At 38.3% G+C, this 23,999-nt stretch overlaps 1 protein-coding gene across 1 annotated transcript in view; it reads right to left on the bottom strand.

Annotated features, from left to right (window-relative positions):
* Positions 1-23,999, bottom strand: part of LOC134815491 (titin-like) — a 63,429-nt gene that overhangs the window by 7,376 nt on the left and 32,054 nt on the right. The window contains exons 64-87 of the mRNA XM_063824029.1: positions 21,185-21,410; positions 20,361-20,516; positions 20,024-20,188; positions 19,765-19,883; positions 19,469-19,631; positions 19,239-19,354; positions 18,603-18,768; positions 17,528-17,650; positions 16,990-17,154; positions 14,316-14,427; positions 13,973-14,166; positions 13,627-13,767; positions 13,180-13,338; positions 12,907-13,048; positions 8,918-9,057; positions 8,579-8,713; positions 8,186-8,435; positions 7,582-7,745; positions 7,298-7,397; positions 6,921-7,120; positions 6,486-6,616; positions 3,189-3,354; positions 1,133-1,244; positions 685-872 (exon numbers count right to left, since the gene is read on the bottom strand). Of these exons, the coding sequence (XP_063680099.1) occupies positions 685-872; positions 1,133-1,244; positions 3,189-3,354; positions 6,486-6,616; positions 6,921-7,120; positions 7,298-7,397; positions 7,582-7,745; positions 8,186-8,435; positions 8,579-8,713; positions 8,918-9,057; positions 12,907-13,048; positions 13,180-13,338; positions 13,627-13,767; positions 13,973-14,166; positions 14,316-14,427; positions 16,990-17,154; positions 17,528-17,650; positions 18,603-18,768; positions 19,239-19,354; positions 19,469-19,631; positions 19,765-19,883; positions 20,024-20,188; positions 20,361-20,516; positions 21,185-21,410 (3,733 nt within the window). The remainder of the gene's footprint in view (positions 1-684; positions 873-1,132; positions 1,245-3,188; positions 3,355-6,485; positions 6,617-6,920; positions 7,121-7,297; positions 7,398-7,581; positions 7,746-8,185; positions 8,436-8,578; positions 8,714-8,917; positions 9,058-12,906; positions 13,049-13,179; positions 13,339-13,626; positions 13,768-13,972; positions 14,167-14,315; positions 14,428-16,989; positions 17,155-17,527; positions 17,651-18,602; positions 18,769-19,238; positions 19,355-19,468; positions 19,632-19,764; positions 19,884-20,023; positions 20,189-20,360; positions 20,517-21,184; positions 21,411-23,999) is intronic.

Below are 23,999 nucleotides of genomic sequence, written 5' to 3'. Positions count from 1 at the left end.
ATATTAGCACATATTAGCACATATTAGCATATATTAGCATATATTAGCATATATTAGCATATATTAGAATATACTAGTATATATTAGCATATATTAGCATATATTAGCATATTAACATATCAGAAAATTGGAAAATTAGCAAATTAGCATATTAACATATTAGCATATTGGCAAATTAGCAAATTAGCATATTAACATATTACCATATTAGCATATTAGGATATTGGAAAATTAGCATATTAGTATATAATTGGCAAATTATGATATTGGCAAATTAGCAAATAAGCAAATTAGCATATATTAGCATATCGTGGGGTCCAGTTACCAGCTTTATAAAGAGAAATTGTCATATTGCAGGGCCTAGTTACCAGCTTTATAAAGAAAAATTGTCATATTGCAGGGCTTAGTTACCAGCTTTATCGAGAGAATTGTCATTCATGTTTAACTCACCGTCACTTAGTTTCAATATTGCTAAAATAATCTATTTAGTAAATATTAAACGCCTTTAAGAAAACAATAAACACGCCTCATGAGAAGCAGGAACAATCTCTAACCAGTAAATATCTAGTCGTGATGATGTACAAACTTGAACTAAAGTGCGTTGCACGACAACACCACGTGTCAAACCACGTGACACCACGTGCTGCCACGTGTCAAACCACGTGTCAAATAACAATAACCCACCTCTAACATAGAGCGGCATAACGAGACTCTTCACGGTAGTGCCAGCACTGGTACTGGTCATGCTACAGTGGTACATGCCGGTGTCAGACACACTCGCTGAGCTTATCGTGTAGCTGTATTTAGTGGTTGTTCCGGTTATATCCGAGGTGCTTTCTACTCCGTTATCAGCTTTGTTGCCGTCCTTTAACCTGGGTAGGGAGTGGAGATTAGTATGGTTGTGGGAATGTGATTAAGTTTTATTTATTTACATATTATGTTTTTATTGAATTTAGTAGAGCTATAATAATAAGCGAATAATATTTATAGTGCTTCTCAATACAAATCAAAACGAGGCCTTTATGTTATGGAGCCAGACTGGCTTTTACCCGTTTAAAACGTTTCCATGACAATACATAATACTCAATAAATGTAATAGATTTGTAGTGTTGTAATTAGTTGATAAACTCACCAAGTGACGGAGACATCACCACTGCTGGAGAACACTCCGTTACATGTCAGAGTCACATCAGTATTGGTATCGTTTTGTGTCACTACGTTTGACACAGACGTAAATCCAAAGGCTGAAATAAGATCCATATTATATATTATTGATTATTAGGAATTATAACCAATTGGCCAGCGTTTAGATTCGGTAGCATGGGCCACATGGCCACGGCGATTAGATTTAAGGTATCATCAGTGACAAAGCACCACATGGGACAAATTAAGCAGCTTTAATCTCCATTGCGGAATTTGATAATTTAATGAAACGATCCCACGATCCCACTATATTCCAATAACAATTAACCAGTTCAATCTTTCAGTCTGAGCGTATCTCTACCTTTTAGCTCTAAGTTCACAGCTCATCCCAGTAAATTTATTCAAACACCTGGCTTCCAGATTAGATTGACGCTTAACCGTGATATTTTTCAGCTTTTTGTTTCTTCATATTTTCAGCTATTCGCATCATGCCAGTGCATTAGCTTTATAACAATGTAGCATTATTCTATTAAGGTTGGTAAGTAAGGAAGGTGGTAGACCGGCGTTTCCGAGCCTTTATCTTGGATCATACTACTGTGGCACAGTATCCGTGTGGCAATTGTATGGAGTATACGGTACTACGGTCGTAGCAGCTCTACTGACTTACTCGCGACATTGTGTGTAATTAACTTTTTCGTGATGTCTCATTGTTCAAAAAGTGTTGAGTTAAGCGAACTTTGTCTAACCTAATCTATTTGGAGATTAATCGCTCATTAACTCTGGACTCCGCATGGAACTATAACATTAATATAATAATATGTAGAAACTAGAATGTAGATGAAGCTGTTTGTATTAAAATTTGAACGAATATCAGTCCCTGGCCACGGATCTCTTACATGTAAAAGCTTAATGATACGTGAACTGGTGTATAGTATATCTATAACAAGCTATATACTTATATATATCCAGTACATATGTTTAAAACATCTCTAGGAGATGATAGTCTCATAGATCCTGAAATAAGGAGTTCGTGTCAGTATCACCATCAGTACGGATTTTATTCCCGATAAGAATAGGCTGCATGAGGCTCTCAAAATAGCGATGGTAATGGGAATAATTTGTCTGCATCATGTATAATGTATATATTCTTATTATTCATATATTTTCATTACAATAAATATGAATAATCGGATAACAATGGTTCAAAGATCGGAAATAGGACTAATACTAATTCCACAACTCTCATTATTCATGGAAGACTGATTTATTGAGTCTCGATCTTGCCTGTTGTGTCATGATTCTAGACTTTACTACATAATAAGTCTCTCTCAACCGCGGCCAGTAAAGGTCAAAGGCGATGATAAAGATAGACTAATAACTATAAACAGATTTGGTCATGAGCATCAAGGGGTAGCTGTGAGTTATAGGACTGTTATATTCCCAGTATTAATAATCATTGCTTCTCATCACTTCCCAGTATTAATAATCATTGCTCCTCCATAGCATCACGCCTAGGCTATAATAGTTAAATGATTAACATCCATCATGCGTGCTGTGCAACATTCTAACGTGGCAGACCTCCAAGTAATCTGATGAATTTATTTAGTGTTCCAACTAACATCTGGCTGATGTAGCTTATTGAGTTATCGTACTGCTCGAGACTCGAGTAGAGTTAGGCTTTTTGACTTTTCGAGTTACGGCCCTGGCCTTCAGGTATCATTATATTATAATTTTTAAAAAATGCTTTTCCACTTATTCTAAATGTGGGTTGTTGAGCAGAGAAATAAGTAATTGTCTAGACACGCCGGTACAGTTTGTGGAGCTAAGGGATGACGCGACATTAGAAGCCTTATTTCACTATCACCACTTATCAGGCTCTCATCAGGCTATTACGTGAGCCTATGAATTGTCACCCTCTATATTGGTTTAAATACGTTGAAATGAAATGATTCATCTGAGAAAAATAGCAAACTTGAGCGTTTTCTTTCGTCCCTTTATAATTATTAGTTACTAACTTTATTAGTAACCCCTCATTAATAACTCACTTGTTTTGGTGATGGTAGCCACTCCACTCTCCACGGTAGTGCCAAGGTACACAGCTGCACATTTGTACTGTTGGTACTGTCCACTGCCTGTAGAGGGGTAGGTGAGGACACTGGTCGTAACCTTCGCCAGATTACTGTATTTCTTCGTAGATAGATCTTGTGAAACCTGCAGAGATATACAGTGTGGTTTTAGAACGCATATAATTCCCTGCTTTAAGAGTGGCGGAGAATATTTTATCAGTTTGTTTTGGTACACATGAGTAGTATTAATGTGCTCAGTATTCCAGTTTGAACGATCAATCAGCATGATTTCACGTGCATTCATGACCATGGTCATAATATATATATAATGTACATATATATAAAAACGTGAGGACTCACTATTTCTCTGCTCTTTATTTTCTGTGTCTTATATAATTCTAGAATGATTTATAATTTTTCGTCATGGGCATCTGGTCATTTGCTGGCCTTATCCAGAAATAAAGTGTCTTGTGGTCACCTTATTGCAATATTATGCAATACTAATGCAATACTAATGGTCTGCGATCATTCAATTTCTTTTAAGCTATTTCGTAGTGTAATTTACGAGACACCGGCAAATACTTTGGGTTCGTAATGCTGTAATGGCCAGATGGTCCATACTTATGAATCATCTTAGTAAAATGAATCCCACTTAGCACAGCACAACTTCAAAAATTAGATAATTTAGCATCGGCTAATCTATTTTCGACATTTTACTGCTCCATTTACGACACAAAAGTATAGTCTCTAGAGAACTAATTTCGAAGAAGAAAGATAATTCATAAAAATACTTAGCTGTTCATAATTTGACGATTATCTGCAAATTTTCTGCGATTTTGTGACTTCATTGGACTGATGATTATTTTCTAGGACTGGAGTAAACCAACATATAAATCAAAATTCTAAATATTATTATTTTGGAATATTTCAAGTTTTTGAGCAACGAAACGAACTCCAATGTAATGAACCATTTTACTTTTTCATCAGTATTTTCTTCAACATCAACGTTATCTCAAACGATTTGTTACCTTATATTAATGTTGTTGGAGCTAAAATATCATATTAGCAAGAAATTTCAGGCTTTGAGCTAGGTCCACCGATTACCAACGCCACGATGCCATACTATGCCGCCACTATAACATAATATAGGCCCAAAACATTAAATTTTAGGGCAGACAGGTATTGTTGCAGTTGTAACCAGGAAATTCACCCAGTTACAACGTTGTTCACAATATAACTGGGTTATTATGACTGATAACGATTTACACATGTATTCTGAAAGCTCCTGCTAATAAAACATTTCGTATCATTTATATATGTTTCAAGTTCCTCCCTTGACGGTAAAATTTCCATGATACTACTCTAAACTATGAGCTGAATTTGAGGCTGCAACCATTCGTATCACACCTTAACGATAAACTGTACCTAACCGTACCTAACCGTACCTAACCGAGCATGTTTATTACGCGAAAATTATCACAATCTTCTCATTAGCTTGGTCATAATGAAGAGCGACCACGAGCGGCTGCAATTTGGTGACCTAGGCCCATTCAGCACATGCCAATTAAGATATTATCTGATCCAGCCTCCTAGTCTAGTTGAAACTTTAACCTATACATATATTATACCTGTCCCTCAAATCTAAACCTGTGTGCTCTAACAGCTTTTAGTGACAATGTTGATCTGGCTGAAGAAACAGGACGATACCCTCCTTAATCTCAATGCGAAGATAAACCTAGCTGTGGCGGGGTTGATGATAGTGGGGTTTCTTGTCTCCACCATCTTAAACCCCATCATCTTCTACTACCACTGGTAAATATGCCCTGCTCAGTCTTTTAATTGTGTAATGTTTAAAGTTTCCTTTTTCCCCTTACTACTGTTCATTAAATAATATTTGTATGTAAAATTCTGTTTATATTAGAGAATTATTCGACTTAAAGCTTATATTCTAAGTTATAAATCTGCACTAAATCTTCAGGAGAAGAGGAAGAAGAGACAGACTATCCCGGAAGCTATTTAGCATGATTGCAGTTTGTGATACCCTCACCAACAGTTACCCCATCATACATTACCTCATCTTCATCTGCCTCCCAAAGGTCTACAATGTCTACAACCTTCCTGTAACCGACCCCGCTGGCATCGCCATCCTAATCGGCGTCTTGATGATCTGCACGTGCAGTTGTATCTCTCAGGTCTCCACTGCCATGTTAGCAGTAACCAGGTTTATCTGTATTGTTAATCCCTTTGTAGGAGTGTCCAGTAGGATCGTGATGGGGTACATCAAGGTGTATTCTGTCATCATGGCTGGACTCAACCTCTCCACTATGTGTTGTAAAATATTCCCCGCCCCCAAAGGATTGGGGCCCAATTTATCCAGGATTTGTTTGATCCTCAACGTTTCTCAGTGTCTGATCGGGATAAGTTCCTCCTTGTTTACGGTGCTCAATGTCATTTTCAAGGCACGACTAACCCAGAGCCCGGACAAACGGACAAGGAGCTCGGTTACCATCTTGTTGATGAACCTGCCGTACGTTGTGTCGGTCGTTCTAATCCTCGTTACTCTAACCGGAATTTCTGGGGTGACCTTTGCTCTGCTGACGTTCCCCACTGTAGCATGCTTCACATCCATGTTAAACCCCCTCACGATACTCCTCCTCAACCAAAGGGCCAGGACGTATACCAAGGAGACGCTCATCAGAAAAGGACACTCAATTCTTTCTTTAGTCTTCCATTTGAAACCTTTGTGTGAACCGCCACCAAATAGTACTATTTGTCTGACTTCTGATAATCGCCCTTATAATCAGCTAACCAAAAAGAACGGTCTATTAGCTGCGACAAACAGTGCCTCTGCACATTCGGTTGATAAACCCGTCACAGATGTTTGATAGTTTACTCGAATCAAATGAAGGCTTGAGAGTTAAGACTACAAACTCTACTCAAATTGATACGACTTTACGACTACGAGAGACTGATTCTAGAGATTTTGACGAACGGAGATTGATTTAAACGACTTGATCAGAGATTGTTATTCAAGAAGTTATAAGATTTTTTTGTTCGTGCGATGTGGTGAACGCTAAAATAACGAAAATCTATTTTGCCGACTTGAGGATTTAAGACTTTATCTATCTCAACCGAGCTAATAGCTCTTCATCATGGAATATTGAAGTAGTTTTTATCACCCCGCATGTGACACCATATCTTATTAACTTTAGAGTTTAGTGACCCCTCATCTAACTTGCACATAGAATAGGAAAGTTTTTACAGAGTAGAACTTACGTCTGACCAAGAGCCACCGCTGCCAGTTTTCCAGGTGATACTGGTCGCCTCCCCACTGCTGATGAAAGCGCAGGTCAGTCTGGCAACAGAGTTCTCCACTATTGAAATGTCAGTAGGGGCTTCCCAGAAGGCTGAAAACACAAGATGATAATAAAGTGTGGTTTTTGATGGTTAAGATCAGTTTTAATATCACATTAGGTGTGATTATGTTAGAAATTATGGAACCCCATTTTCGTGTTGTCCTTGCTGTGTTATTTAGTTGCTGCTGCTCATAGTGCAATGTATTTTCTATCTTCATAATTGATTGTTTTACTCTTATACATGCAGTTCTAAAAGTCCATAAAATTATACGAAGTGATATTTATAGAAAATCGCTTCTTGTCACTTAACAACCTATATAATTCGCACTATAATTACAGCTTCAATAAAACTCACATGTAACGGAGATTAGGAATCCTGGAGTTTTCAGTACTCCTGCATCGAAGCCGTTTCCATCGGCAGGGTAATCGACCGAACAAGAATAAGTGCCTCTATCGTCCACATTTGCGGTGGTGATAGTAAGAGTTGAGGTTCTCGTATTAAAGTAGTCCGCTTCTATATCCTTGTCAGAGGCGAAAGCTGCTCCGTTTTTATACCTGGGTGGGTTTTGTGAGTTTATGCCGGAGAAAGGACTACTATTATTAGTAGTTGATAAATTTGAAGTGAGATTAGAGTTAAACATGACTTCTTAAGCTTCTATTCTTTCTAGCGTAGGTATACCTAGGGTATCAGTTTAAATTTCATTATGATTAATATAAATGCTCATTGCTCACCAAGTAGCTGATGGATTCATTGCATTTGAAAATGCGCAAGTGAAGGCTTTGGTGGCGCCAGCTAAAATGGTCACATCCTCTGCCGAGTAGCTTTTCATTTCTGAAATAAGGTCATTATAGATTCATTCCAATGGCAGGATAAAAGTGAAATAAAAACAAAATGAACCAAATAAATAATACTTGACATGACTCAACAGACCTGGTAAAAAGGTTGATTAAATATCTGTAAGTTATATATATACACATTCTGTATATTATTCAATAAGAATGATAAGTTTACTTACTGAGTACTCCGATAGTCCCGGAAGTTTTGATTGTTAACCCGTTAACGGTGGCGCGACACTCGATACTGGTATCTGATCTAGTTAGACCGATATCGTAAACACTGGTGACCTGGTTGTTTTCGTAGGTGTTCTTACTTGCAGACTTTGCTCGACCTCCGACATACCTGGTACACGAGGTTAGCAATTAGCGAGCTCTCTTATCTTTTTAAATATTTGATAAGCGGCTACCCGGTACATGCTTATTGCTTATTGTACATTACATACGGCCACTGTCCGTAGATTATTGCACATATAGTGCATATAATGGCATGCTTAAAGGAAACACAACCAAAAAGCAGAAAAATTGCGATTGGAACTGGAAGCCTGATAAATTTTGCAAATGAACCCAGCAAGAAGGTATTGTGTTCTTAAAGTGTCACTGCTACCTACAAAACTTTTGTGGTATTAAGACTGAAATCGTGCTCAAGCCATATAAAGCTCATTTTTGGGCATGAGGAGCGCCCCACATAACATCAATTATTTCAATATCCATTATCCAGTTAATATTTTTTAATGAGTTAAAAGTGTAAATGACTTCATGAGTTAAAAGTCTGTCTGAACCCACCAAGTAACAACAGGTTCAGCTTCAGTCTGAGCAACACAAACAAATTGTCTCCCAGTACCATCCACAATATAATCACTTCCCAGAGTGGTAACCCAGCCTCGGACAAACAAATTGACATTATCAGTCTCCAGAGATCCAGCCACTCCAGGGTAAGTGGCAGAGCACTTGTAGTCCCCGGTTTGAGAGAGGGTTAGGGAGTTCAGGGGGAGAGACAGAGTCCGGGTTGTTCCTTGTGTAGTAGCGGTTGCACCTGGGAAAGCGGCTGTTAGACACCTGTTGTTATAGTTTTACCATGAAACCTGCCCGTTTGGAGACGAAACGTTTCATTTTTACAAAGCAATAAAAAGTTATCGAATCAAATTTTACAGAGAAATGGAGAGGTAGAGGGCTCACCTGTTTGTGGTACACTGTCCTTGGTCCACTGAAGAACAGCATCTACAGACAGACCTGTAGGCTGACTGACGGAGCATGTCAGAGCGGTGGACTCTCCAGCAGTCTTTGCGATAGATTCTGACACCGACAATACTTCTGTGGAGATAAGTGAAATGTTAAGTTACCGTTTCCAAGGTCAATTTGTATGTTATTTTAGATATGCGCACTCGGAGCTGTCTATCAGATATAACCCGCTCCACAGGGTTCATTTAAGATAGATACGTTCTTATCTTAATGTTAATCTATCTGGTGAGTTGTATAGAACTTTATAAGTTAAAAGTTTACTGTTAAAAGACTCACTGAGCTGTGTAAGGTCAACACCAGGGGATAACAGTGAGCTTGTCAAGCTGTTGTAGTACGCAATGCATGCGTATTTCCCGAAATCTGATTCTTTCAGGTTGCTTATCGTTATCTTGTTCACCGTCGTCTTTGAATTGGTGCTGAAAGTGTATCGGTTAGGCTAACAAGCAGTCCAAGGGAATAATACATTTAGTTCGATGGGACTTTGAGGGTTCGATTTAAGGTTTGTCTGTAGGAAATAGCAGTTACGGTTTACACTTAATATCTTATCATAACGGGGAATTACCTCTTGTGGCGGGGAAAGTTGTTCTAGTTAAAGGCTTAGTTTTGATTTTTGATTTACAGTAACCAATAAGGAAGTCAAAGTTAAGTTAAATGCATTTCTGTTCAAGATTAATCAATTATAGTGTCATATGGAAAGGAAAGTTGCTATGATGCTTTGATAAATTGTTTAATCTAAAGGTTTTTTGAAACCAATGGGCATCATAAACTGTTTTATAAATCACAAATGAGCCGCCAACAACAAAGACTTCATAAATTGAATAGTTAATTTATACAGTTAAATATATCAACAAACTTAAAACACACTTTACTGATTTAGAACATCCATTTTGAAACTTTAACCTTAGCGTAACGATCAATAATCGATTAACCATAGTCAGTAAATTTCAGAACATTCTTCCTAAATTCAGAGCTGTGCTCTCCCTTACGAAATATTGGTGTAAGTTACTCGTAGTAGAACTTGTGTTTTACAACAGCTATGGCTAGCATAGCTAAAGTTCAAGTTCCTACGGATTTCGGGATTGAATATCTCGGATCCCCGTCCCACGGCAACCTCAAGTTTCTGCTAAAAGGTGGAGAGGAACTCCTTGCCAACTCAACTGTCATGTCCTTCAATAGTCCCATGATCAAGAAACTGACAACTGAAAACGGTCAAACAAGTACAGTATTTGTTGACGCCTCAGCCTTCTCCAAAGATGCTGTGCAATGCTTCCTTGATGCATCCTACTCTGGAAACATAAAAACCATTTCAAAGTCCACGTTTCGAGATGTCAACAGTATGTGTCACGCATTCCAAGTGACATGGCTCGCTGAAAAGTGCTTCAGCTTCTTCCAGTCACAGGTGGATGCTGTTAAGGATGACCAATATGGCGATCAGCTCTATGTCTACGAAGAAGCGATGTTCGTTTTGGATACTCATGAGAAGAGACATTTCATGGAAACTGTTATCAAAAGGTTCTCGTCCCAGAGAACCTGCACCCAGCATTTTGTTACTAACTACCTCGCCGACACTTTACCTCGCTCCGTAAAAAGTCTCGATGTGATCATCAAAATGACAGCAAAACAAGAACACATTCTTGTAGATTTTCTTGTCAGAGACTTTGAAAAAACCAACTCCTCGCTGAGTAAGAACAGTAGGTACATATTGGAAAGACTGGACGTCACTATCTATCAGCCTACCTACGAGTTGTCTTATAGACGTCTGTTGGAGAAGCTGGAGAACATTGATAATCCATCAACTGAAGACTATCGGCTGATAGTAAAGATTCTGAGACAGTCTAACAATGCACTTAAACGAATGAGAGATTCCACCTCTTACACCAGCTTACCAAATCTGTTTCACGACTTTCAACAACTTAAAGATTTAAATGACCCCGAGGCCCTTACTGCTTTCGTAGTTGAGTCTACTTCGACAAAAACCAGTTTCATAACCTTCGATGCAGTATATTGCTGGCTGCTAGAAAACCAATTAGATGGATCTCCGTGCCTCTCTGTTAATCACACATTTCTTAGAACACTCTGGAAAAAGCTATCAAAGAGTGGATGGAGACCTTTGGCTCGTGAATACATCGAACACAAAGCTAAGTCATGGGCGGGTGGTCTAACTGAAAATATACAGCAAAACCCGAAACTTGTGACTGAGAAGCATTACTACATCACCCGATCTGTCTCTAAATACACACCAGATGAACTGTTTTCCAGAGACCACCACATGAACTTTAAACTCAAGATAAATCCGACAGAAAATGCAGCGAAGCAGGAGATTGTGGGTTTATTCTCCGTGTTACAGCAGAATCAGGAGATGCTCCTTTCAATATACAGCTGGTTACAGACCCCACCCTTTACTCCACAGACATCCACTTACACAAAGAAGATTCCCTAGTTTGTAAACTTCACCTGGCTCTTGATGTTACCAATCACAACGGAAATGCTAACCGTCCGGTCACGTGGTACGGTAAACCATGTCGGGATGGAACCAACAAATACTGGTGCTGGGGTCCCTACCAGTTCTACAAGAAGGGGGAAGGAGCAGCTCCTGCTGGTGGCATTTATGAGCAGTTCTTGTTCTATGGCAGTAATGTCAAGATACGACCCGTGGTTTACATCTTTGATTGAATAGATATCATTTTAAGTGGCATTTTAGTCACACATTAATTTGGCAAGGACGGTAAAATTTTGGCTCTTAGACTATCCATTTGCATTATTATTATTTTTTTTTTTAGAGAGGCTGGGCCAAGATAGCCCACGAGAGGATAGCATTGAGATGCTCTGCCTACCTCTGGGGTGTGGCAACCTTGGGGAAGGTTGCCGGTGAAATCAGAGTGATTGGTGGAGGATGGTGTAAGATGATATATGAGTCAAAATGATACGCTTAAATGCCAGCTGGGTTTGGAAAAGTAAAACGAGACGAGACAGCATATGAGATAATACTTTAAGTCACCCCGGTCTGATCCAGCTCTTCCGGCACAATTAAGCGTTTGGTGCGGTTTGCGAAATTGACAATTGTGGTGATGTGTTGGTTGTCGAATATGTCATTGACAGAGAGGTAGTAGTCCTGGAAATATTGACCTCTAATTTGGGCAATAGCTGGACACTGTCCAAGGAAGTGTGAGACAGTTTCCTCTCCGTCGCCGCACATAGGACAAGCACTGGTGTTTGATTTGCAAATGGTGTGAAGGTGTTTGTTTAAGCCGCAGTGACCCGTGATGAGGTGAACTGCAGTTCTGTAATCTTGTCTGTTTTTGCTGAGTGTAGTGTTGAGGTTTTTGATGATTTGCATTATTGTGTATCGTAGATTAGTTGTTCGGCACAATTTACGCCATTGCATGTAATGTTTTAGACTTAACTTTTATCCACGAGGGCATTATAATAGATTTAGAACTTTTAAAGCTAATTCGGAAGAAGCTGTTCTAAAACTTGTTGCGTGACGGCGCAAATGTAATTTTAGAAACTTCGAGCATGGGAACAAAGATTTTATTGTAATTTTCAAACTCGAGTGGTTCCTTTTTGTTTTGACGAGACATTATTTTAAATCTTTACTGCGTAGTTCATTGTACACGTCAATTCAAAACTGTTTAATTATTGCTGCGACAAATGGTCTATCTAAGTTACTACTAACTCTGCTAAACTGAACAAATTCTGAAACTTAGGTGAATAAGTGTACAACGTGCTAAACCGAAGTTCAGACTGACCAGTGAAAATGGGCGAGCGTACCAAGTGTCATTTTAATTAGAAGTTTTAGTCAGTGATTTATTATTGAAGCTTGTAATTACAATATCTAATACTCCTATAAATACTTTAATTAATTGTTTGTCCCGTTATTCTTTTTCCTTCCTCTTTTCCTTGTCATCCCCTTTAGTTTTAAGATTCTTGCTATAAATGGCTACAGCTAACACTATTAATGCTAAGTACCAAACAACAAGTGGGAGGTGGATCGTTGGTACCATTAATTCGATTTAACACCGCAATTCCAGTCGCAAGCCTGGGACCACTACTAGCATAGTCACAACATCTACAAAGCTGCCATATAGCCTGACTGACAATTTTCTCGACTGACTGACAATGTTTCTTCTTTTTCCCCATTTAGAATACAAAGATTAGTACATTTTAGCTTATGATTAATATTATATTTTTACCTATAGTTTACCTAGATTAAAATCATGGATAGACGATAAGAATGAAGAAAAAAACAGAAACAATTCTCCAACCTGAAATCACTGATAGCATTAGCATCTACAATAACGTTCTGTTCCTTGGTCCAGTCGACTCGTTCTGGTCTGTCAGATTTGACGGTACAGGTCAGGGTTACTGATGATCCTAGAATACCGAACTCTGGCTTCACCTCGATGTCTGTAGAAGGTGATGTCAGTTAAAAAATGTAAGATAAGTTTTGAATTGAAGTTCTTCTCTTCTAAAACACTAAAAAAGTACTAAACACAAAATCTTATAATAATAATTGTAGATAATATAACAAAACTTACTGTAGATGACAAGAGAGGTGGCTCCAGATTCAGCAGTTGCAGAGTTTCCAAAATCAGCCACACACCGATACACGCCCTCGTACTGAGTGCTAGCCGAGTTGATTGTCAGCACAGATTTCAGGGTCTGGTCTCTGTCTTGGTACACGCCAGAGGACACAGCTGAGGGTGGAGGACTTGTTAATGAGGTAAGTAATCATCGCGGTCGTTTTTTAATAGCACATCTTGGTTTGCGGTCTGACTTTGGTCTAGAAAGAAATATTCATAAGGTCTATTGAAGTTTCATTCCCACGAATTTCCAGGAATAATTCATTCGTATATTAAATTGTTTTGTTAACTTGTTATTTCAGCCAACTTTCAGCCAATGCTGCTTATCAACAAAGCGCAAAAATAAAAATATATTGCCGTATTTTTAAGTCGAACGTGCTTATCTTGTCAAGGAGAACTCACAAGCTTCACTGAGAGAGCTGGACGGTATCTGATTATCGTTGAAGTTCCAAGTTATAGTTGCCGGACCTCCACTAGAGACACAGGTAAAGGTAGCTGACTCGCCAACCTTGGGATTCTGAATCTGCGGTGAAATTGCAAACCCTGGGAAAGAGATCTTGTGTCATGAACAGTTTTGTGATAACGGGCTTGGCAAGCAAGCTCAGGGGAATAGATCAGACAAACATGATTTTAGAATTATCGAATTATTCAAGTGATATTCATTACAGTAGAAAAAACAGAGCTGCATTCATTATCTTGATTCAGTGTGAAGGATGTAAAATTTGAAATGGAGTCGCAATACACCCACCTTGAACAAAGAGAGTAACTTGGTCACTTTCAACAACTTTGTTGTCAGTATAAGTAGCCTTGCAGTAGTACTCTCCCTTGCTCCCCAGGACCAGGTTACCCAAAATAAGTTTAGACTCATACTGGGTGTTCCCCAAATCCTGGTTTATAACGCTCATTTGCTGGATGTCTGACCCAGCAGAGTTTACTTTGTACCTGAGTTACAAGTGAGTCAGACGAGAGGGTGAAGAATAGCAAAACACAAGCTGTATTCACAACAACAATCTTATTAAGACGTAGAAGAGGAACGACTTTATAGTTTGGTAATAAGCTGATAATCTTCTGAACAGAGAGAAAACACGTACCATTGTACGTTGGTTACAGGGTTGATTACAGGGTTGCCCAAAGTGCAGGTAAACTGAACACTTTCACCCTCCGCTGCACTTATGTCTTCAGGTGGGATCACTACTCCCTCATCTGGAGAGAGAAAACACGGTGTTAATATAAAACACGGTGTTAATAAAAAATACGGTGTTAATAGAAAACACGGTGTTAATAGAAAACACGGTGTTAATAGAAAACACGGTGTTAATAGAAAACACGGTGTTAATAGAAAACACGGTGTTAATAGAAAACACGGTGTTAATAGAAAACACGGTGTTAATAGAAAACACGGTGTTAATAGAAAACACGGTGTTAATAGAAAACACGGTGTTAATAGAAAACACGGTGTTAATAGGAAACACGGTGTTAATAGGAAACATGGTGTTAATAGAAAACACGGTGTTAATAAAAAACACGACCGTGTTAATAGAAAACACGGCGTTAATAGAAAACACGGTGTAGATCGTTATGACGTTATCTTAACTTCAAGAGATGATTTTAGAGAACGGTTATAAATCTACTGTGATCTGTGAGTGTGACCAACAATCAGTGTGATATACTGATATACATTCTACTTCTATAAGTGTGATCTTCTAGTGATCTATCTGATTGATCTAACTTTTCAGAGTCCCCATTTTGATCATGAAATCATCATGTACAAACACAAGTGACTTTACAATGAATTCTACCCTCACTTTCATGTGTCAGGAATTTTGATAAAATCACAGCATGATAGATGCTTGTTGTTTGGATAATAAATTGCACAAGAGACTGAGTCACGAGTCTGGGCCAAACAATTAAACAGCAAAAAATCGACTTCCTAAAAAACCCCTTACCTAGGCAATTTCCATCGCATATCTGAGTATCAACCGCATCAGGCAGCCACTGTTGTTCTGTTAATGACAGAAAACAGAGCAGTATAACAATTATCATGGTGAGAGAGCGAGATGATCGGACTAAATATTAGCCCCTCTTTCTCCTTTTCTTGAAGTAATAAAGTCACGAAGATTCGATCAGTAAAATAACAAACTATAGCAGGCACAGTCCAGCTGAAAAAACCCGCAGCGAGAAACGAAACAACTAAGCAAAATCTAGTTCTGAAACGAGCTTTTAAAATTGATCGAGTTTAATATGCATTGCAAAAGTTGGACACGTGACGTCAGTGGAGTGGTGCGTGCTTGTTATAGTCTGCAGGTCAAAGTTCGGAGCAGCGTAATGATAACAATACAAGTCGAGGTAGGATGACATAATACATAGTATAGGAGCATTGGTGTAGTATTTGAATAATGGTATGGACTGTAGGAACTACAATGCATAGTTATTGGGAGCCTGGTTAGATTAGTACCAGAGTATACAACCAGATTACTTCCTATGAGTACGAAAGGGGATGTTTTGACAGCTCCATCAACCGCAGGTGAATAGCTAGGGCTGGGCTTACGTGCTGTTCAAGGACTCAACGTTAGTTCACTATGCACTGTGCGTGGTAGGTTACAATACAAAAGATCGAAAACGGAATTACGACCCTGTTAATTATGAACATTGCGATGCGGCTACATCATAGGCCTAGAATTGTTGTGAACTTCAACTACCAAAACTCGACAGATATCAGTCAAACAAAATTAATTATGAACATTGGAAACACTAAGGTATACTACATGTTTACATGATACGATTACAGTTACGTCACGGAATTCCTATAATTGTTCCCAAGACATGATACAGACAAGAGAGTGAGAAGTGTGGAGAATAATGTACAATAACAAAGGTGTACTCTTCATAGTTGTACGTGTAATGTGCCAATGAGGACGCTCAATGACGCTACGATTGAGTTATTCTGATTGGGGAATGTGCAGTGATTGTCCAGGCTAGGCAGCTGGCAATTTGTCAACTCGTCATCGGCAAATCAAGTTTTGTTTGCGTGAGAAATCAGATTCCGCCACCACAAAATAATATTAGTAGTAGCCAGTAGGTAAAGACCGCCACACAAAAAAAACAAAGGAATGTCATGAATACCGCGGTGGTGTCTCGGTAACATAAATTAAGGGGTAAATGCCATTGTTGGAACTAGATCGCAAGCAATTTTAATAACCTGCTGCTGTTTTCTGGCGTGCACTTTATTTGACAGTGCACTACACTCTAGCTATCCAATATGCCATCCACTTAGCCATTATATGTCCCAATTGTACGTTTATATTATTGACAATGTGTCGCGACTCCAACGCTCCAGAGGCAATGGTCATTATTATAAAATTATAATCATAGCATAATCCTGTTTTTTGTTATATTTGCACCATGATCAGACAGCTTTGAGATCAATCCAAGTTGAGTATACTTATTTCATAAAATATTTGATTCTTCAAGTTCAAACAGGTTCAATTTTGAATCAAATCTAATCAATAATGTTCAATGGGTAATCATCACGCTGCAAATCAGAAAAAACGAACTTACCAAACATTCTCAGAACCTGAGCTAAAATTTACTGTATAAGCTTTTAGCGAAAAGATTATAAATTTCCCAAGAGTCGAGTGGGCCACAAAAATAAATGTTAGAAAAGTAAAATCGACCAGCTCGCGGTTTTTAGCAAACACAGGATATTATGCTATCGAATAATGCATACAAATATTATTGATGCAATTACAACGAACTGAAACTTACTGGTATTAACGAAAAGCAGAGCACTGGAGACGAGGGTTGTGTCAGATGTGACCATGGTGCACTTGTAGTTGACACCGTTCTTAGCAGTGGAGACAGAGGACAGAGAGAGCACCGAGGTGGTCTCCTTACTGGTGGGACTGTACGAGGTGGAGATGCTTTCTGCGTCTGAGGGGAGTGGCGTTAACATTTGCAGATATTATAATCATACCAGTAATCATTGTAATTATTGTAATTATTGTCTCATTGTGATCATTGTAATCATTGCAATCATTGTAATCATTGTAATCATTGTAATCATTGTAATTATTTTAATTATTGTCTCATTGTGATCATTGTAATCATTGTAATCATTGTGATCATTGTTTAGGTATGATTCATGATGTGAATCGTACGTATATATATTATATACTTTGTAGATATACATAGATGGGTATTAAAAGGTTTATTTAACAAATATAGTGTCAGAATATTGTTATAACCTTAAAGTCTTAGATAATACAAATAATAAAGATGGAATTATAAAATGAAATATCCTCACTGGAGTAAGCAATGTAGTTTTCAGTCCAAGAGACTGAAGCCTGTGCGTCTCCAACATAAACACATGTCAGTTCTACGTTTTCACCGACACGGGCGTATTTGTTTACTAATCCCTTCTTTATTGCTGAAATATGGTGGTTTAACAATCAAGCTACAAAAAGCTAGAGCTTACATTTTTAAAGAAATTTGCAGGTGAATATGCTCCTGACAGCGATAATTTTAAAGATCAAGATCTGATCAATTCACTAGATAAACCTCAATTTTGTGAATCGACAATTGACAAATTCTCTGCTGGTGGCCTCACCAGTTTGGTGACATCATCACTCTTATACTCATATCATGACGATCTAAATTATTAATTCTTTATTTTCGTAAAGGTCAACGAACGAATTTGATCCTAATAATTGTACGGGTACGAGAGGTTAGCTCATGGTTAGGGGTCGGAACTACGAATGAGTATAAACCACATTATAATTATAAACCACACATTCTCCTGATTATTCCACGAAGGTGAACCCTTCAGAGTCTTTCCATGATGACGCTCATGCTTGTGGTAAGCAAATGCATGTCTTGGAAACTTTAAACTCCCGACCAGGCTCTGTCGTTGCTCGTTGAAATCTACATGTGTTACGCTGCAGTGCCAGTGAAATAGCTGTTTAACAGCACTAGCTTGGCAAAGATAGCCGTTCATTGTGATAGCGAGCTTCACTGTGTTTGTTGTCATGCGACACTATGGGTGACGTCTGTAGTGCGGTTTGAGTGATGTAACGCGCTATATTTGCACCCGGATAACATCATGGTGATGGCAAACTTTGCATCTCCCAAGCAACCAAACTTCATGGTTAAGTAAAAACATTCATCTGTGGTATAGCATGCGAAATTGTCATGAACTAGACTGCGATCGCTTAGCGACTGCCGACTATAGCTAGCGACTCGAAAGACTACTGCGACCAAACTCAAAATCAGTCCCAGACATTCTCAATTTTAATTCTTGAACCTAAAATTTTGAAAACTGGCTTTCGCCTGTTCCAATACTCCCAAGAGACTTTATAGGAACTTTAAGTTTTAATGTTTACCTCTGACATATACAGGTTTAGGATTGCTTGTGATGACTCCAATCCCCTGGTAGGAGGCGACGCACTTGTAGTCGGCAGCATCAGATACTGTCACAGAGTTCAGATCCAGAGTTGCAACTCCCGGTTCAAATATCATGGAGCTGGGGGAGCCTAGTAGATCACCGTCCTGAGGGGAGATTGGTTAAGAATCTGATCAAATTATGAATTCGCGTTTTCATTTAAATCTGTTTTTTGAATTATTATGATGAGAGATGTTATCCGCACTCTTTTTAGTTCTCTTCCTCAGAATTAGTACTCTTAGATGAAGAAATAATGATTTCTACAATAAACTATTGAATGAGACTAAAATAGTTTTGTTTAACAACATTGTATGCGGATATTTAAGCATGTGTTTATGAACATTCGAAAAGTGTTCAGGATAGAGTAGTTTAATAATTAGAATAAAAACATTTTCTGCGATCTGCATGAGAAAAGAATAAAGTACTGTCAGAGATTGGAGCTGTTCTCTTTAATAAAAAACAAAGCTATATTCAAGAAAAACTACAATTTATTAAGTATGCATTAAAATGACGAATCACATACCTTCATCCACATACAATTAAGTATTCAAACAATATCCACATAATATCAGCATACCTTCATCCACTGAACCTCCGCAGGGAGGTCTAGATCGTCAGGGTTGGTCACTGTGCAGGTTAAAGTTGCAGACTGACCTACCTCTATCGCCAGGGATGAGGTATCATACGTGATCTCTGGGATTAATTGTGAAATTAGAAAGATTGTTAATCTTTTAATCACTAAAACTACAATAATATCAAAGCACTTAATAAAAGTTAAGCGAGAGAGATTCAGTATTGATTCCTCACCTAGTAATCCAACCTCTACATTACGAGCAGCTAACTCAGTGTTCCCATTGATGACGGCTCTACATTGGTACTTGGCAACATCGTTGGAGGAGAAGGAGGGTAGGGTCAGCGTGCACTGGTGGGTGTCCCCGTCGGAGGAGATACTACTGATCCCAGAGGACACCTGGAACACAGGAACAGGGTCAGATATTTTATTGTAACAGTCCCTAGATTTATGACAAGAGAGGAATCTTGAAGCAGCTCAGGAAGATTCTCGAAGTAGGATTGCGAATCAGTTTATTTATCAAATTACGAACCTGTTGACTGTCTTTCCACCAAGTACAGGTAGAGGGGGCATCTCCTGATGTCACCTGACACGTCAGAACACCGTTTGTTCCTCCGATTACTTGACTGTTTTCTGCTCTTGTTGTTACGTCTGAGGGGAGGGTGTGTTAAGGGGTTTAGATTCGTTTTAAGAGATACACCTTATCTGAGGGGGTCTTCAAGGGGACCCTGACAATACAAGCCAGCAACTAAATCTACTGACAATGATAAGAAATTAATCCACAAACTCACAGCTACAGGAAGGTAAATCAGATGCGCAGGTGGTGGTAAACACGTTGTTGTTGTTGATCTTATAGGTGGAATCACAGGTTATGGTAACTTGAGACCCGTCTGCAATTTGGTAGCCGGCGGGTGGGTCTGGTGTTCCGTAGGGCACTTCAGGGATCTTACAAACGACTGTGGGGAAATGTTTGGTGTCAACATACATCAAATTTGGGAGCGTTTTTAATGTTTTATATGGAAATTTTGTTAGGCGATAATAATCAAAATTTCAATAAAAAGATTGGAAGACAGAGAAATAAAATACAACATTGTATAACAGCTACCATTATCCTGTAAAATCACGAACCTATGCAGCTGTCCTCAGATGCGCTACCAACAGAGATGGTAGATTTTCCTGCGTTACAACTGTTACAGAAAGTCTGCCCTGAGCTGCTCTGATAGGTGCCCTTGGGACACTGCACACAGACTCCGCCTGAGGCAAAGGTTCCGGCTCCACATTGACCTGGTGGGGTTATAGTTTTAAAATGTGAAACTGAGGGGTCGGTCGTTACACACTACACAGTTTTTTTGTTGTTGCAGTAAATACAACTCTTCAATGAATAAATGAACATTTAAATGAATAGGTTGGTTTGGGTATTTGCCTAAAGAAGTGCTCATCAAAAGTCGAAATAAGCGTGGATGTTTTGAATTATAAATTCAATGTTAGTAATTTGTCAGGGTTTTGTCAAGTACCTGACGTTTTGTCGTAATCTGGGATCAGTATTTTGTCATGGTCATTTATAAGAACATATTTGTGTATCGTGTAAGTGTCCGTTAATGTTTGTTGGTTGTCTTTGTGGGTGCCTAGCAAAGAGTCTGTGTCGGTGTTGACGCATGAAATAAAATAGTTTGTATGAGCGGAAAACGTTTCAAAAGAAAATAAAGATTTACAACACAAAGAACACCGACAGTTTTTGGTCCGGTTGTGGATATACCCAGTATAAACACGAGCCCTCAGAGCTAGTGTTTATACATTATCGATCCAAGCACTGGAGGCGTTTTAAAAATTTGACAGCAAAAAGTCCTAGAAATTGTTAAAACACTAATTGTTGTATGAAGTTTAAAGATTGTATCCAACAAGAAGCGAAGAAGCTTGAGTAGTGACAAAGTAACAAATAGAGATATACTTACTGCACTGGCCGTCAATACCGACTGATCCTTCAGAGCATTCTTGGCTAATTGTAGACTCTGAGTTCCTTCTCAACTTAGAGGTAGATCGTTGTAGACCGACTATACCGTCTATACCGATATCTACATCTTCTGGGAGGCCGGCGTTGTACCTCTTATTTCTCAATACAGATCGTCTAAAACGATATGGTAGATCTCTCTTCTTTCTGTTGGAACCCCCCTCAGCGAGCTGAAATAACCATTTGTAAATTGATATAAGTCAAGGTTACCAGACGTTTTACCCTCCATAATGAAAAAGTTAAGATAAATTCAAAATGATGTAAGATAGTTAGGGCCATGTTGTACCCACCTGACAGAATCCAATGAGTACAAATACCACCAACAGGGTAAAATAACACTTCATAAAGGTAGTTATCCGAACTTCTTGACCTTCAGTAAACTAAGAAAATACTTAAAATGTTTTAAAGGCTGTGGAAGTTAACAAAAGCAAACGGAAGCCGGATCAAACTGAAAAATTATGAGAATCGAACAGAGCAGCTCTTATGTAACAGAGACGAAGTTGCTTGTGAAGCAATTGCTTGCCAACACTTCGAATAAAAGATCTCGTTCTGGTTTGGCTATGTCGTGGATAACTTACGAGAAATTGTGTACTCAGCTAATTTAAACTCTGAAGGTGATCAAGAAACAATGACATGAAACAAATGGTGCGCGTTCTGACAAAGTGCCTTCAGAAAGCATCGATTACAGTCTACATATTAACTATTAAGACGCAATGAAACTACCGGACCACGATGTCTGGGGACTTGCCAGTTGCCACCCCATGGCAACATTAAAATATATCGACTCTGTTACATCGTTTCCTGTTAATATAAACCTCCGTTACAAATTGAACTGGGATCTGGCAATACTACACCTTAGTTCAATAAAATATGATAAAGTATTGTATAATATTCAGTCTCATGGTGGGGACATGCATATTTTCGCGATAAAATGTGAAAGTAACCAATACAAGGCTTTTTGTTGTTTTTTCATTGCATTCGGTAAGTAAACCTATAATGTTTTCTCACGAACAACAACAGACGAGGATACGACTGAACAGACATCAAAGTATCATAACGATCAGCTGAGTGACGGTGCATAAATTCAATGTAATGCTTCCTATACTGAACATTAATATGTGTTTTGCGGAAAAAAACCGTGCTTTCTGTAAACCTTCATCGGATATAAAAGCGAATATTTGTAAATCGATTCTAAGCTCTCCTCATCCTTTAAGAAGTTAGAACAAGAAAAGGATTCTGGAAAATATATTACATCGAATCAATAATATTAGCTTCATCATAACTGCTTTAACTTCATATTGGGAGTGAAATTATGGTGGCCATATTTCATAGCTTCATGTTCGAGTATTCTTACATATATTAAAATATGCAGACCACAGGTTTAAACAAATAGGTGATAAATTAGGCATGCTCCACACTACTCCATTATCACTGATAATGTGGAGCATCCCAATAACGGTTACAAAATGCTAGGAAATTACAGTCGAGTATCCTCTTGTTGTTTTGACATTATGCAGCTTGTTTACAACTCTTTGGAACTGAGAGGCCTGTGTTTATCAAATATGTAACTGCATTGCTCTGGTAAAGCTTATAGGCTCCTGGCTCGGGCAATTCTTTGGTATTTCAGAATGTCTGTCATTTGGTTCTACAAAGTTTTCGTTGGTTATTACCTATCAAAGAATCAAGCAAGTCCAACGACAAATGACAACGGCAATAAAACAGAGAATACTAATGTTTTACCAGTGGTAGGCCGTAGGTTGCCATCACAGCTTATTGTGTAAAGATAGAAAACCTTGGTTATACTTATAGATGTCTAGATAGTGATACCGAATGTACTGTTCAAACTGGATTCTGAGAAGCACAGATAATCAGGTGTGTTACAGGTGCTGATAACTGCTCATGTTCTATTCATATATTTATAACACTGAATGGGTACTATTTGTATATCAGTCATTGCACAATACAGTATCATAGCCTTTCTTGTGGTGAGATCATATTCATAGAAATATACGCCAGAGTATGAATAAAGAAGCAGTGCGACAAAAATATCAAAACGATAAGGCAGTTAAAACTGAGAAACATTTGCGGTCAAACTAAAAACACATGTAGCTACGTGTGTAATTAACCGAGCTAAGCGTGAACAATATACCGTAATAATATGTTGCTCAGAAGAGACAATAGACGTTGTGACGCCTGATAGAGTTAAGATATAACACAGACCAAGCTAGACGCGGGAAATAATATTATGAGGTAGATGGTCTACTAAACTGCTTTCGCATTCATCACATAGTGTGATGTGTGTTCACGCCCATGATGTGTAGAAAATAAATTTGTAAGGTTAACTCTCAAGCATCATGACTGCATTGACGTCCTCATTCGAACTAATGATATACTAATATAGTACAGTTCTGATGATGATGATGTTGTTGTTGCGAAGAAATTAATTGATGAATAATTATTTTCGATTGTCTTTGTCAGATGATGTTAGATACAAGTCACAAGTCACTTATTCAAAATATATCTCGATTCGACAGATATTGAATTAAACTGTGAAGATTGTAGATTCTAATCATTTGTCAGTGAGACTTTATTTATGAAAGATCATTGTCGTTTCAAGCCACTTGATCCGTGAAGTTTCAGTCTGGATTGTGAAATACTAAATAATCTTTACGTCTCATAAAACTTAGAAATGTTACGCTCAGGTGATTTATAGGAATCGTTCTTTAGGGATTGGATCAGAGTTTTACTAGGATGAATGA

The sequence above is a fragment of the Bolinopsis microptera genome, chromosome 5 (assembly GCF_026151205.1).
Source record: "Bolinopsis microptera isolate Bmic1 chromosome 5, MBARI_Bmic_1.0, whole genome shotgun sequence".
NCBI lineage: Eukaryota > Metazoa > Ctenophora > Tentaculata > Lobata > Bolinopsidae > Bolinopsis > Bolinopsis microptera.
The sequence above is the reverse complement of the archived record's forward strand: the minus strand, read 5'-3'. Positions and strand labels throughout refer to the sequence as shown.